This window comes from Fusarium redolens (assembly GCF_020744475.1).
Source record: "Fusarium redolens strain MPI-CAGE-AT-0023 chromosome Unknown BKA55scaffold_37, whole genome shotgun sequence".
Lineage (NCBI taxonomy): Eukaryota > Fungi > Ascomycota > Sordariomycetes > Hypocreales > Nectriaceae > Fusarium > Fusarium redolens.
Genome location: NW_025763700.1, coordinates 81,653 through 96,475, shown reverse-complemented (window position 1 = coordinate 96,475; position 14,823 = coordinate 81,653). Strand labels below are relative to the sequence as shown.

The following is a 14,823-nucleotide window of genomic DNA, read 5'->3' as shown; positions in this document are numbered from 1 at the left end:
CAGCGATTGGCTATCCTACCGAGCAACGCTTCGACCTACCTTGTGTTCTCCAACATGTCATTCACGCCCTGTGGACAAGACAAGGCAATCTACGAAGATCTGAATTACTCCTCCCGAGATTCTGGTACTCTTCCCCATGATACCCTGATGCGGGGAAAAGCCCCGGATTTTCCAACTCCCCAGATTCGCTAGGCCAGTATCATGAGAACCCCCAATCGTACAAAACTCAACCGCCTGCCAGCAAACGCTTCCTTGATCGATCTATATAATCACCATGTGAAACTCACCTATCTTTCTTGGAGTTTCCTTCATCAAGTCAAGTCTTACAGTACAGGGGAGTTCTGTTTCTTACCCTGGCTTTACCATCGCTTCTCATCATTCACTCACGACGGTCGATAGCATGTCTTCACCGGACGAAAAGACACAGGGCGTTGAAGATGCCATACCCGGCTATGACTCTTCAGAACACACGCAAGGTGTCATCGTGGGACTCGAGCAACCAGCCGACTTCTCCGAGGTGCAGGATATGAAACAAGGCCTCAAGTCTCGCCACCTGCAGATGCTGGCTCTCGCAGGCGCCATCGGCACTGGCTTATTCTTGGGCTCTGGTCGTGCCGTGGCCAATGCAGGTCCTATCGGTGCCCTCCTGGGATATACTCTCACCGGCCTCATTGCTGCCGGTGTTGTGCTTCCTGTGGCAGAGATGGGAGCTTTGGTTCCCTTAAGCGGTGGTGTTGTTCGCTATGCCGAGCTCTTTGTTGATCCGGCCTTATCCTTTGCCAATGGCTGGAATCTGGTCTACAAAGGCCTCATTTTCATCCCTACTGAGCTTGTTGCTGCCGCCGTGCTTGTCCAGTACTGGTCCGACATCAATAGCGCCGTGGTAAGTTCGACTTGTAGAAGTTTGCCCTCCTAGCCACACTGCATGTTCTGACAGTCACCTCAGTGGATCACATTATTTGGCATTCTCATGTCACTCAGTAACTTCCTATTTATCAAGGTCTTTGGTGAACTCGAGTTCAGCTTTGCGCTACTCAAAATTGCCTTGATCGTCATCATCAATGTCATGTCCTTGGTAATCATCTGCGGCGGTGGTCCGAACGGCGATGTGATTGGTTTCAAGTATTGGAAGAGTTAGCTCCCTCTCATATTCAATCTTCACTGCGCCGAACTGACTTTGTACTTCCAGACCCTGGCCCATTTGCGCAAGAGTACCTAGGCTTCACTGGATCTCTGGGACAATTTCTCGGGTTCTACACAGTATTTGCCAACGCCCTCTACGCATACTCTGGTATCGAAAATATATCACTTGCAGCGGCCGAGACAAAAAACGCTCGACGAGTCATTCCACAAGCCGCCAAAAGAGTGTTTTGGAGAATTCTTATCTTCTATGTCTTGACAATTTTTCTTGTAGGACTTGTCATTCCCTCAGACAACGACATGCTATTACAATCCAAGGGAGCTGCTGCATCGCCCTTTGTAATTTCCGCCCAAATCGCAGGTATCAAGGTCATCCCACATGTTATCAACGCCATCGTCATCACTTCGGCGTGGTCGTGTGGTAACATGGGCATGATGAGCTACATTCGATACCTATTTGGTCTAGCCAAGAATGGTCACGCCCCCAAAGTCTTTCTACGGATCAATCGCTTTGGTATTCCTTGGGTCGCCGCCACTCTGTTTACTGTATTCATGGCTCTGGGGTATCTCACCACCTCCAATGGCGCAGCACAAGTCTTCACATGGCTGCAAGACTTGCTCTCCACTGCCATATTGGTCAACTGGTCAGTTATTTTGATAACATTCCTGCGCTTCTATTACGGATGCAGGAAGCAGCGTATCAGTCGCAAGGAGCTCCCATACCAATCACCCTTCCAACCATACTACGCCTGAGCCTCTCTTCTCATGTGCATCCTGCTTCTGGTGACTGGCGGTTGGAGAACGTTTCTCGAAGGCCGCTGGGATACACAGGCGTTTGTCTCCGCGTATTTTAACGTGCCCTTTGTGCTCGTTCTCTACCTTGGATACAAGCACATCAAGAAGACCAAGATTATCCCCCTTGATCAAATCCCAATTCGACCCCTGCTTGAGATTGCACACGCCGATCCGTCGCCCCCACTCAAGTCTAAGAAGGGTTGGAGGAAGCTCAACATTCTTTGGTAAACGGACTGCTAGGAATTGAGTGTCGAGAGAACAGGGATTACTGCTCTGAGAAGTAGGGTTACTATGTTCCGTACTTGAGAAGCTCATCATTGTTTTCACTCATTTCCTGATGTCTAGAATATTGATATCCTTCGTACCGAGACATTTCCATCCCAGGTGCAAACTGTGCTTGAGGGATCATAACCTTCTTCGCTTTCATATCACACAGTAAAACTTGCGCCGATTCAAGTCGCATAGATGGCAAGCGACAGTTTTTTAACGAGGAAGGATTTCAATAATTCACTGTTTGTAACAATACAGAACACTGGGCGTAGACTCAGCGGCATACAATTTGACCGCAGTACACATCTTCAATACAAATAGTCCTAGCACCTGCTCCCGTCAAACTGCCCTGTATAGTGTTGGACGAACAAATGAGGCGGTCATATTCCCATGTAAAGCGCATGACAGATCATGGTGACCAACAGGCTAGATCGGATCCATAAGAAGGCTTTTCAATCAGCTTTTCCATCAGATCATCAACTTTGAACAAGACCAAATAGAGATACGAATATATGAGAGGTTCCGATATCACCATTTCGACCCGAAGAGCGACGTATCGTCGCACATGGTTGAATAGGATGGACTGACAAGTTCAATCCGGATCTGTTGACGCTCCGGAAGGAATGCATATCCTATAAGGAGACAACAGGGGTTACGGAATAAGAACCAGTCAGAGCGTGATCCGATCTCCGAGGGTGCGGAGTAAGCCTAATCAAGTCCCCAAGAACAGTCCGATGTGTTCAATTCGCCAGTAGCATCATCGTAGGGGGCTGTTGCCTCAGATGGGACCAGCAACCAAGCTGACAGATAAGAGTACGCACTAGGACCTTAATGCCAGACAAGTTTGAATCACCAAGGAATAAGCTCTAACAACTCCGACCTCCTTTTGTATTATCAATTCTCATTCACTACACCATGTCGCCAACGGCCAACTGTACTCAATTGCCCACGCCTGCGCAGGCACCGAAGGTCAATGGCGCCCCTCTCCGATCCAAAGAATACTTCGAAAAGCGATCAGCGGATGAGATGCAGAAAAATCTCAAAATACCTGAACGTACTCTCCAAGAGACTCTAGCTTGTGCCTGTCGGCTTATCGCAGCTAAGCAAGAGGATGCTGGTTTGGCTGGTCAAATCAGTGCGCGGTCTGACCGAGGCGATGGCTTTTACTGGACTCTTAAGTTTGGCTTGGGCTGGGATGAGGCTATGCCGGAGGACTTCATCGAGGTAGATGGAGATCTCAATACCGTCACCGGCGAAGGGATGCCTAACCCAGCGATACGCTTCCATATATGGGTTTACGCCGGTCGGCCTGACATTCAGTCCATCATTCACACACATTCCCCCTGGGTACAGGTCATGGCAGCCGCCAAAGAACCCCTTATAGTTGCTCAGATGGACATGACACCGTTCTTCAACGATTGCGCATTCCTAGGTGAATGGCCCGGCGTCCCTATCGCTGATCAAGAGGGCGTTATTATTACAGAGGCTCTGGGAGACAAATACTCGATTCTGCTGGCTAACCATGGGATGTTGACGGCTGGGAGGAGCATCCAAGAGGCAACATATCTGGCAGTATATCTCGAGAGAGCAGCTCGCATTCAGGTTCAAGCACGAGCTTTTGGTCCTTTTAAACCAGTTGATGAAGAATTGGCTCGCGAAGCCGGTTCTTATTTACGTCGGCCTAGAATCATGAATGCAACCTTTGAGTACTGGTACCGGCAAACGAGGCCTATCAAGCCGCTACCATTCTAGGTCGGCCGTTTATTTTCTGTTTGTTTTGTTTCTAGTATGTTAGTCGCTTAAAATGAGTCGTATTAAAACCCCTGATTATCTTTTCCGGCGATGAACGATCCTCTTACGATGACTGTAGCTTCGATAAGGCATACTTGAATGGCTGGAATTTGAGTAACATGCACTAGTAGCTTAGTCTCCCGCGCTGGGCCTTCTCCAATAAGTGATTGGGGCATCTAGAACCTGAATGAAAAACGTTTACTTACCCCGCTTTATCATCAACCTAGTGATTTGTTATTTAATCTCTGTCTTGCTACTGGACTCTCTGGTTCCTGTCTCCACCATACCTTTCTGCCTCTTGCAAGCTTTGTCTGTACTTGAACAATGGCACGCCAGAAGGTCGACGCAGCATGCGACAATTGCCGACAAAGAAAAGTCAAATGTGATGCGCAGAGGCCGGGTAAGCCAATTGATATATTCCCTACGTCGTATGAAGCTGAAGGCAGTACCAGTATGCTATGCATGTAACCTTCGAGGAGAGACCCGGTGCGTATATCGCCGAGGCGAAAACTCGCGACGAAGACAACGCGCATTACTGCCGCGTTATCAACTACCGCAACTCGCTACGGCGATGAGTGGAGGTTCTACAGACGAATCAACATTGATGTCTGTGTCCAGAGAACTTCCAGAACGACAAGTTCCAACACAAACAATCACCATGTCTTCGCCTGAGAGTGCGGTCAGAAACCGGCTAGCCAGTGATTCACCAACCTCAACACACACGGCCAACGCTACACGACCCAAAGCTACCATATCATCGGAAACGGACGCGATGACGGGTGTCGGTAAGGACTGTTCAGGGAGCACCGAGTTCTTCGGTGACAGTAGCGCTGTTTCCTTCATGACCCAGATCAATTCGGCTATCGATGCTCGTCTTGGACAGACACAGACATCATCGACATCTGATATCATTGACGAGGTTCAAACATCATATGGAAAAAAGGTTACAAGCAGCCAATTCCAGGACTGGATAGACCCTCTCACTTTCCAATTCCCACCTAGAAACTTTTGCGACGATCTCATACAAGATTATTATGACTTGGTATGGGTGATTCTTCCTACACACGACTGGACCTCTTTCAAGCAAGATTATGATGCTATCTGGATCGGCAGCTTGACAACTACTACCACCAGGCCGTTGCACTGCATGATCAACATGGCACTTGCATTAGGTAGCCAATTCTCAAAAGCTGTGCCTCCTGGGGAGAGGAAGAGAATGGGTCAGACGTTTTGGGAGAGAGCTCTTGCACTATATGATCCGCGGCTTCAACAAGGAGCTTCGTTAGAAGGAATCCAATGTTTCTTGATGATGGGCCTGTTCCTGCAGAGTACTCACCAGTCCCACCAATGCTGGATGATTGTAGGATCGGCGGTACGTATGGCGCAAAGCTTAGGTCTGCATTTGTGCCGAACAACAGCCCAGAACGAAGATATTCGGCATGTCGAAATGATGCGAAAGGTGTGGCACGGTTGCGTCTTTATGGATCGGGTTATGTCAATGACATTCGGACGTCCGAGCATGATTGCAAACTGGCTCTACGATTCTGTTCCTCTGCCGACTATGATTGATGAAGACCTCCTAGGCAAACAATGCCTGCCTTGCACATCTCGGCCAGATGGGGCAACGCCTACTATAGCATTCTTCATCAAATCTGTAGAGCTCTACAGCATCGTCAATGATTCCTTGCTCGAGCTTTACATGAGACAGCCACAGAAAGAGAGCGAGGAAGCCGAGCACGTCCTTTCCGTGCTGCAATTCGATGATAGGCTCGTGCGGTGGTTCCAATCGGTTCCTGACGGACTTTGCTATTCATCCGGGTCAAACGAAAACTCTGTTCTTCGAAGACAGTGTATTGTCTTACGGGCAAGGTAAGCGAGCTGTATACTAAGAAGACTAACTATTGCTAACATGACGAACCGCAGGTATCTGCATGCCCGAATTGTCGTCCTCCGCCCGATTCTGACAGAATCCTGCCTGAAACAGGTGAGGGCTGACCACCATAGTGGGTCTGCACCTACAGATCAACGGCTGTCGCATAGCCTCACAGACCAATGCTCAATCATCTGCTTCGACTCGGCTCATAAGATCATCAACATGATTCATGCAAATCTAGATCTGGAAACGGTGACAGGACCTGTGCCTGCATGGTGGTTTTCGGTATTGTGTGAGATTTAAGTTCCAAAAATATATAACATGATGCTAACCTTGACCCACAGTCGTGTATACAGCCGCAACAGTCCTTCTGGCTGAGCGTTTTAGACAGTTGAACTCGACTTTTTCGACTACAGAGCCATGGCAGGCTAAACCAGCATGGGATCAGGCGATACAGCTACTCAGAGCCTATGCAAAAGTAGGTGACTCAGCCAAACGCTGTGTAGCAGCCTTAGAGATTTTGCTCGCCAAAATCCAGGGTTATCACCATATATCCGAGCATGGGGAAGCGCATGACGATAGGGCCCTAACGGGGAATGCTTTCATCGAGCAACAAAACGATGCACCTCTCGTTGCTTTTGACGACATTACTGGGCAGATTGATCTAGACGGAATGGATTTCGATATTGATGATATGCTTTGGCTCAACACTTCAGCTGCAGAGTTTCTTGTCTAAGGAAGGAGTTTGGATCACCTTGATACCAACAGTGAGAAATACGAGAAGTATTTCTCCTGATGAAAACAGAATTCAATTGACATTCCTTGTTTAAATGCAACTTGAGATCCAACTTCATCTATTAATTCTTTGCGGGGCCGCTGAGGATCCCATCAGGAGTCTTGACGGCCGGGGAGAGCGCTTTGAGAATAGTAGCAAGCAATAATCTCAACGAGGTCTTGATCTGACACTGGCTATAAAACATCTCACCCAGAACGTGCACGCATAGTGTCACCTATCAACGCAGTTCGTGGGTGTCCAATTCCATGGACGGGAGGTATCCTCCGTATTATCGAACGGTACTCCGTCGTACTTATCCAGGTTTTCGTCGCCAATGGGACTTGTTGTTAGACAGAGATGGCGCTGTAGATGTCTGCCAGTAGTTTGTCACCGGTAAGTCTTGAAGTATTCAGTCATGGTCAAAGCACAAAATATCAATTATCTGATGCTTTCTACATCTGCGAAATAATCTTCAACAGATCCCCTGTAACACCCATTGCAGTAACCTGGCCTCCAGCACCTGCACCTCTAATCGTCAACGGCATCTTTCCGTAACGTTTAGTGTAGAAACTAATGATGTTGTCACTACCTTGAAGCGTAGCAATTGGATGAGTAGGTTCGAATAACTCAAGGCCAACTTTGGCTTGTCCAGTTGTCACGTCGACGCTACCAATGTAACGAATAACTTTCCCAGCCTTTTCAGCGACCTTCTTATGCTCTTCCATAACCGAGTCAAACTCGGGAAGACGTTTTAGGAACTCCGAGGCATTAGCGATGCCCTCTAGTTCCTGTGGAATCAAGCTCTGGACTGGGAATGCCGCAGGTGACTCAATAGGCAGGCCAGCCAATCGCCCTAAGATCGTGATTTTACGAGCCACATCGAGGCCGTTGAGGTCATCCCGAGGATCAGGTTCAGTATAACCAAGCTCTTTAGCCTTGATAACTTCAGCTGACCATGTCCCACCGTTTCCTGAGGTGGGGGCAAACGAGTTGAATAGAAAAGATAATGTGCCACTAAAGACTCCTTCAATTCGAGTCACCTCGTCGCCAGTGTTGACAAGGTCATTGATGGTTGAGATGATAGGCATGCCAGCACCGACGGAAGATTCGTGATAGACGAAGGGACCAATAGGTGTAGTTGTATCAAAAATCTCTCCCCATAACTTATAGTCTCCAGAGAAAGCCTTCTTGTTAGGGGTGATGATGCTGATGCCACGTCTTAAGAAGGAGGGATAAGCTGAAGCTACTGCTTGAGAGCTTGTATTGTCTGCCACGATGACCTTGTGAGGCGCTCCGGATAGGTAGTCGATAATCTTGTCCAGGGAGGGGGGATTACGGCCTCGTTTTTGCAAAGTCTCGAGAGCCAAGCCAATGTCCAGTTCAGAGTAATCGTCATGATATAAAGCTCGATCGATGTCCGCAATGTAGCATAGCTTCAGGCGAGTGGTTTTTTTATTCTTAGCAAGCCATGCAAGCTGCTCGACAAGACGGAGCCAACGCCTCCAGCGCCTATTATGTCTGTTAGTTCCAATCTATGGGGCGAGTTGCTTTTGGTAAGGACTGACCGATGACGGCAATGCAGACCTCTTTCTTTGTGGATGCCATCTGGTTGTTCAAGTACTGCTTGTTGTGTACATCTATTCAATCCAGATCACCAGCTGCTCTTATATGTAATAACAGTCGACCGCAGGGCCGGTTTTCGGCCCCATTGACATCTGCGCCCTATGAAAGGTTAGTTGCTACTCGGAAACATGTCTTTGGATTCTTCGGTCTTCCGCGGAATGACCATCACGCTGTGCTGTTCACGTGATAGTACAGTGTGAAGGCAGCCCCACAAAGTCCGAAGAGATCTGTCGGATTCTCCAGTGATCAGACAGACAATCCACTCTGAGTAATCTAAACGTGACATAACATCGGACATGTACTTTCCTGGTGCTAAATAGTGAATCGAATCGGTCAATTGATTCTAAAGCCCCCTTCGTTGTACTAATCAAAACATGACATGTCCCCGCAACGGTAACCCGGGCTCGGAGGGTCATCCAATAGAATCGACTCTTCATTCCGAGACTAACTATCAACAAGGAACTGGCCTAGTAATGTGGCCAGACAAGTTATGATACAATGTCAACATTGAGATTGGATCTCGGAGCGTTATCAGAGCTGTGCAGAACAGCAACTTGGAAGTTAATTTTGAGTCTTGACAATCTACAGATATATAGGTCTAGCAGGTCTCTAATCATGCTTTGCTCAACAGACAGATTAAGCTGATTCTCTTGCCCAGCATGCCTACCAAGCTACCATTCACCGTAAGATGATTGCTGCTGGAGCCGAATTACGCCGCTGATTGTTCAATAGCTCGATGACCCGTCCCTCTTCCATGAAGCCTCACTCTTGAACGGAGAATGGGTTCAAGCGAAATCTGGAGACAAGTTCGATGTCGAAGGTAGTCACCTCCCTATCGTGATGACATGACCTGTTACCACTAACACCAGCCTCTTGGCAGACCCTGGATCTCGCAAAGTGTGGGCATCTTGCGCCAACAACAACATCGCCGACGTAGACCAATACGTCGAGACGTCACAAGCCGCGTTCGAAAGCTATCGTTTCATCAACCCACGTCAACGGGCCAAGGTCCTGCTTAAATGGCACGAGCTGATCACTGTTGCACGCGAAGATATCGCCAAAATCCTTGTTTTTGAAACCGGCAAGCCATGGGTAGAGGCTGTCGGGGAGGTCGATTATGCACTCGGCTTCGCTTGGTGGTTCGCAGGTGAAGCTGAGAGAGTGCGAGGCTCTGTTGCAATTCCCTCCGTGTCCAACCGCCGTACATTTGTTATCAAGCAGCCTATTGGAGTATGCGTTGCTCTTGTTCCTTGGAACTTCCCCGTCGCTATGATCATCAGAAAAGTAGCTGCAACCCTAGCAGCGGGATGCTCTATGATTATAAAGCCCTCACCTGAAACCCCTTTGAGCGTCATGGCTCTGGCTGATCTTGCCCTTCGTGCAGGCGTGCCGCCTGGAGTGATCAACGTCATCTCGACCGATAACGATAACACTCCTTCTGTCAGCGAGAGGCTCTGTAAGCACCCGCTTGTGCGCAAAGTCACATTCACTGGAAGTACCAACGTTGGAAGCATTGTCGCGAAGCACTGTGCTGAGGGCGGCCTGAAGAAGGTGACCATGGAACTGGGAGGCAATTGCCCGTTTATCGTGTTTGATGACGGCGATTTAGACCGAGCTGTCGCTGCTCTGATGATTCTCAAGTGGCGCACTGCTGGCCAGGCATGCACACATGCCAACCGGGTTTACGTACAGAGCGGCGTTTTTGACAAGTTTGCCAAGCTGATAACTGAAGCCACTGCAACCATCAATGTCGGTCATGGTATCGAAAAGGATACGACGATGGGCCCATTAACTACAAGTCGCCAGGTCGAAAAACTCAAGAAACACGTCTCTGATGCTGTTGAGAAGGGGGGCAAGCTCCTTTACGGAGGCAGTCAACCCAACATCAACGGCTATTTTTTCGAGCCAACTATTATCTCAAATATGACCAAGGACATGTTAACAACTAATGAAGAGGTATTCGGGCCTTTGCTGGGCCTATACAAGTTTGAGACAGAAGAAGAGGTAGTCAAGCTAGCGAATGATACGTCCATGGGTTTAGCTTCCTACTTCTTCACCAGGGATATTAGCCGAACGTGGCGATTACTGGAAAGTCTTGAAGCTGGAATGATTGGCATGAATACTGGTAAGTTAAGTCAATATTCCTCTTTAGCTTCGTCTAGTTCTCTGTATATGTAACTGACAATTACTTCAAGGCAATGCATCCTGTGCTGAGTCACCGTTTGGTGGAATGAAACAATCAGGTTATGGGAAAGAAGCTGGCAAGGACGTTGCGATTGAAGAGTACTTGGTGTCTAAGACTGGCACTTTGACCGTGGAGGGAGTACCAATGTTGTAAGAGTTGGTTTATTATAGCAAAGTGGAATAGTCTCAAGAACTAAGCAATAGCCCGTAAAAGAATTGTGCTCATCATCATGGCAGTTGCCGAAAGAAGTCAATATGAACGGAAGGGAATATGTCGATAGCATGCCAGTTTCATATTTGTATCCTATCAAATAATGAAGGAAAAGGTATATAATAATTTCGAGCTTCATAGCTAGTTCTTCTATGTTGAACATAGCTGAAAAAATAAATTATCTAATAGTCAAATATCTCGGGAAAGATTGAGGCTTGAAAATAACTTTATTATTATAAGTAAGATTGCTCAATATCTAGAAGTTGTTTTCAAGAGCCTAGCGATGTATTAGCGCCTAGGATACCATATCAGTATAGAAAAATCGCGTAATTAAAGTGTAAGAATAGAAAAACTGTGTAGTTTATATGTTTTTGCTTTAGGCTGATTAATATACTACTAACTAGTATACTATCGAATATACTAAACCTGGATGTTATATAAGATACAGTAAAATAAATCATGAATTATTATAATGTACCGGTATACACTATGCCACCAGAGGATGAACACTCATATCATCGATAACACAACAACTCATAGCAGCTATGGCGGAAGTAATAATCCACGTTATTTGTAAGTTGGCTCTCTCGAGGCCGTATACCCCGAGATTCGTTATCCTGACGCAAAAGACCCCTTTATATTTGAGATAGACCTCCTTATTAAGCCTATCGCTCCTATCACCGTAACCTTTCCGGCAGAATCTGCACCTATTTACCCGGGTTTCAATATGCCTGCCCAAGTTGTTGAGAATCGCTACCCTAAAGTTGATTTCCTCGAGGTCTCGTACCTCCTATCTCTGCGGTTGGGAGTTCGTTTTCCTGAGGGCTACCCTATAGACGTATCGTCAGAGATCAAGGTATCGATAACACAAAACTTCCTTTATCATCACACTTTCTTGGCATACTACTGTTAAGAAAGTGGCTTTGTCTACACCTAAATCCTTAACAAGCGTATAGAAGAATACAAAGCCAAGCTAATGGTCTTCTAGTCCTTCTGCGCCAAGTTTAAAGAAGCCGCTTAGCAATTCGCCGCTAGACCGCAATAACGTTTCGCTCGGCAATTTACTGACAGCTTTCTCGACATTTGGAAACGGGAGCTCTCTAGCAATACACCTACTACTCCCAAGCCTACCTACAGCAGCGTTGCCGCTGCCTCACCGCATGCTGCCCGTGATCATCTAACCCACCAGCAGCCGACAATCTGACCCACCTCATCGCCAAGGGCAACAGACGACCATCGCCCCACCCCGACAAGACCTCCGCATCTTCATCCAACTAGAAGCTGGAGCTCCGGCCAGAGCTTATAGTAGCTACGCCATCTAGATGCATATCCAGGAAAAACTTAGCACTATCTCCGATAAGATTCAACAAGTATTTCTAGTCAGGTCTAGATAGGCTATCCTGACTGCCGATTCTAAAACACGCGACTTTATAATAGAAAAGCAGGCTAAGTAGGCAGCTAAACTAGGGGCTATAGCAGTAAAAACAAGCCAGGAATGGTTTACCTATATAATATCAGATTTTCTAAGAAGGCTAACAGACCTATATAGTAAAGAGGTTAATATTAACTATATTATTAGCAATGAGATAGAAATTAAGATAAGACTTAAGCCTGCTAATGTATATACTTCACGATAGATAACGGATAACCCGTTAACTAAGACTTTACTAGTGTCCTTCCTGAAGCCTACCAAGGGATCCTAGTCTATCCTCGGCAGTTAAGCGGCCAGATATCTCGATAAGACCGACCGCCTTAGACAGTATATAACATATTGGGACTACAACCATCTATCCTATAACTGCCACAGGCAGCCAGTCTGCCAGCGCTGTAGGAAGACTGGCCACACTATAGACAACTATGCGGCACCAGAGCAGTGCATTAACTGCTTAGGTCCTCACCAGGCCAGCTTTCATAAGTATCCAGCTTGGCCGAGGAAAGTGCACGGCATCTTCCGTCAACTCACGAAGGAGCAATGACACCATGTCCGAACGGTAGGTGCGGAGACGTATCGACAACGCCACTTAGGACCGCCGCAGCTAGAGACACAACAAGATATAGCTGCGCTACAAAGCGACGACATCGCATTATATAGACAGTCAGACGCTCGCGCTCCGAGTCCAGCTGCATCGGGAGCACCTTCATGCATCATGGTGGCCATAGCCTCTCACGCGGGCTATGAAGCAGAGGAGGAGCCTGAGTATCCTAGACCAGGCTTACTGCAAAAGGGTCGCATAGTTCTTATCACTCGTCCTCATGACCAGGAATAGATACTCGCAGACATGAAAGAACAACAAGAAGCCGCTCAGGGTCTTCCAGGCTAACGTTGGCAAGATTCCTCCGGCGTACGACTACGCCCTGGCGCTAGCCGACTCAGAACAATATAACATTATACTCTTACAGGAGCCATAGATAGCTCATATAAAGACCCGCTCTCTAACCAAAACTCACCCGGCATATAACATATTTACGCCAGTCAAGATATAAAACAGCAATAACACTCGGCCTAGAGTAATAACATATATTTAATAAGACCTAAGACTCCTAGCTAACCAGATCCGGCCCTTTTAGACTTATAATATTCTTTAGCTTATAATTAATAGCATAATAGTAATTAACTTCTATTATTAAAATAATAAGAGGGATACCCTGAATATGCTACTTTAATAGTCTATCCCGGAATATTGCCTTATTACTGGCGATTTTAATACTAGATATTATAATTAGTAGTTAGGCTAAGCTATAAACTAACGTGGTTGATAAGCATGCGTTACAGATAAGCATGTGTTACAAAAATCCCTCATTCTACAACATTTCCATCTGATCAGATACTTCTTAACCACCAAACATGCCTCAATCATTAGATGAAGCTAGAATTCTTCTTGCACTTCAAGCCCTTCAAAATGACCCAAAATTAACAATTGGACGCGCTGCGAAGATCTATGAAGTTGGAAGAATGAAGCTATGGCGCCGACAACAAGGCATTCAATCACGATGCGATTGGATTCCAAAGTCACGGAAACTAACTGATCTAGAGGAACAGATAATAGTTCAATTCCTCCTTGACCTAGATTCGCGAGGATTTCCTGCGCGACTTCATTTTGTAGAAGAAATGGCTAATTCTCTGTTAGCCGACCGCAATGCATCACCTGTCGGCAAACGTTGGGCTCATAACTTCATAAAGCGACAACCAGAGCTAAAGACGCGTTTATTTCGGAGATATGACTATCAGAGAGCTAAATGCGAAGATCCGACTATTATTCGTGGCTGGTTCAGGCTTGTACAGAACACAATCGCGAAGTATGGTATCCGATCGGATGATATCTGGAACTTTGATGAGACTGGCTTTATGATGGGCCTTATAATGGCCGGAATGGCAGTTACAGGCTCAGAAAGGCAAGGAAGACCAAAGTCAGTGCAGCCTGGAAATCGTGAATGGATTACAGTAATTCAGGCGATTAATGCGGAAGGTCAATCGATCGCGCCGTTCATCATTGGTGCGGGCCAATATCACCTTGCCAACTGGTACCAAGAAGGCAACCTCCCGGGCGATTGGGCTATTGCAACAAGCCAAAATGGGTGGACAAATAACGAGCTGGGTCTTGAGTGGCTAAAGCACTTTGACCGATCTACAACTAAACGATCAAATGCTCGGTATCGTCTTCTGATCCTTGATGGTCACGAAAGCCACCACTCCACCGACTTTGAGAAATATTGTAAGGATAACAAGATTATCACGCTTTGTATGCCAGCTCATGCATCCCACCTACTCCAGCCTCTTGATGTTGGGTGCTTTGCAGTGCTGAAAAAGGCTTATGGTCGAGAAATAGAGCATCTGATCAGATGCTCTATAACCCATATTTCTAAGACTGAGTTCTTTCCAGCCTTTTATGCCGCATTTAAAGCCACTTTTACAGAAAGCAATATCCGGGGGGGCTTTAGAGGGGCTGGACTTGCTCCCCTTGACCCAGAAATGGTGATCTCAAAGCTTGATGTGCAGCTACGGACTCCAACGCCTCCCAAGGAGGTCAGCCAACCAACAACCCCATGGGTTTCAAAGACCCCAAAGACAGCAATTGAGGCTCAATCTCAATCTAAATACCTTGAAAAACGAATCAGAAGGCATAAAAGTAGCTCTCCAGAGTCAATCATTGAGGCTCTGCA

General features: G+C 46.9%; 5 protein-coding genes across 5 annotated transcripts; 4 read left to right on the top strand and 1 right to left on the bottom strand.

The window, feature by feature from the left end:
* Positions 1 to 72: 72 nt before the first annotated feature.
* BKA55DRAFT_657687 (amino acid permease/ SLC12A domain-containing protein) lies at positions 73 to 2,163 on the top strand (the record flags this gene model as incomplete). Its single annotated transcript, XM_046197493.1, has 4 exons — positions 73 to 883; positions 947 to 1,133; positions 1,190 to 1,837; positions 1,895 to 2,163. Exons 1-4 carry the CDS (start codon positions 401 to 403, stop codon positions 2,161 to 2,163), a joined length of 1,587 nt encoding a protein of 528 aa, XP_046041030.1. The 5' UTR covers positions 73 to 400.
* An 807-nt stretch (positions 2,164 to 2,970) lies between these two features.
* Positions 2,971 to 4,017, top strand: BKA55DRAFT_586801 (class II aldolase/adducin N-terminal). Its single transcript, XM_046194608.1, has one exon. It carries the CDS (start codon positions 3,121 to 3,123, stop codon positions 3,955 to 3,957), a length of 837 nt encoding a protein of 278 aa, XP_046041029.1. The 5' UTR covers positions 2,971 to 3,120; the 3' UTR covers positions 3,958 to 4,017.
* A 637-nt stretch (positions 4,018 to 4,654) lies between these two features.
* Positions 4,655 to 6,605, top strand: BKA55DRAFT_698474 (C6 transcription factor; the record flags this gene model as incomplete). The annotated part of the gene is made up of 3 exons (XM_046200521.1): positions 4,655 to 5,865; positions 5,920 to 6,161; positions 6,214 to 6,605. 3 exons carry the CDS (start codon positions 4,655 to 4,657, stop codon positions 6,603 to 6,605), a joined length of 1,845 nt encoding a protein of 614 aa, XP_046041028.1.
* A 491-nt stretch (positions 6,606 to 7,096) lies between these two features.
* Positions 7,097 to 8,249, bottom strand: BKA55DRAFT_698473 (homoserine dehydrogenase-domain-containing protein; the record flags this gene model as incomplete). Its single annotated transcript, XM_046200520.1, has 2 exons — positions 7,097 to 8,153; positions 8,206 to 8,249. The coding sequence occupies 2 exons, from the start codon at positions 8,247 to 8,249 to the stop codon at positions 7,097 to 7,099; spliced, it is 1,101 nt and encodes a 366-aa protein (XP_046041027.1).
* Positions 8,250 to 8,926: 677 nt separating this feature from the next.
* On the top strand, positions 8,927 to 10,642 carry BKA55DRAFT_744623 (Aldehyde/histidinol dehydrogenase; the record flags this gene model as incomplete). Its single annotated transcript, XM_046201601.1, has 4 exons — positions 8,927 to 8,950; positions 9,000 to 9,087; positions 9,148 to 10,392; positions 10,463 to 10,642. The coding sequence occupies 4 exons, from the start codon at positions 8,927 to 8,929 to the stop codon at positions 10,603 to 10,605; spliced, it is 1,500 nt and encodes a 499-aa protein (XP_046041026.1). The 3' UTR covers positions 10,606 to 10,642.
* Between the last annotated feature and the right edge of the window lie 4,181 nt (positions 10,643 to 14,823).

What these genes read in the sequence shown, in the direction of transcription:
- BKA55DRAFT_586801 (XM_046194608.1), top strand. Translation starts at nt 3,121, where the DNA reads ATGTCGCCAACGGCCAACTGTACTCAATTGCCCACGCCTGCGCAGGCA.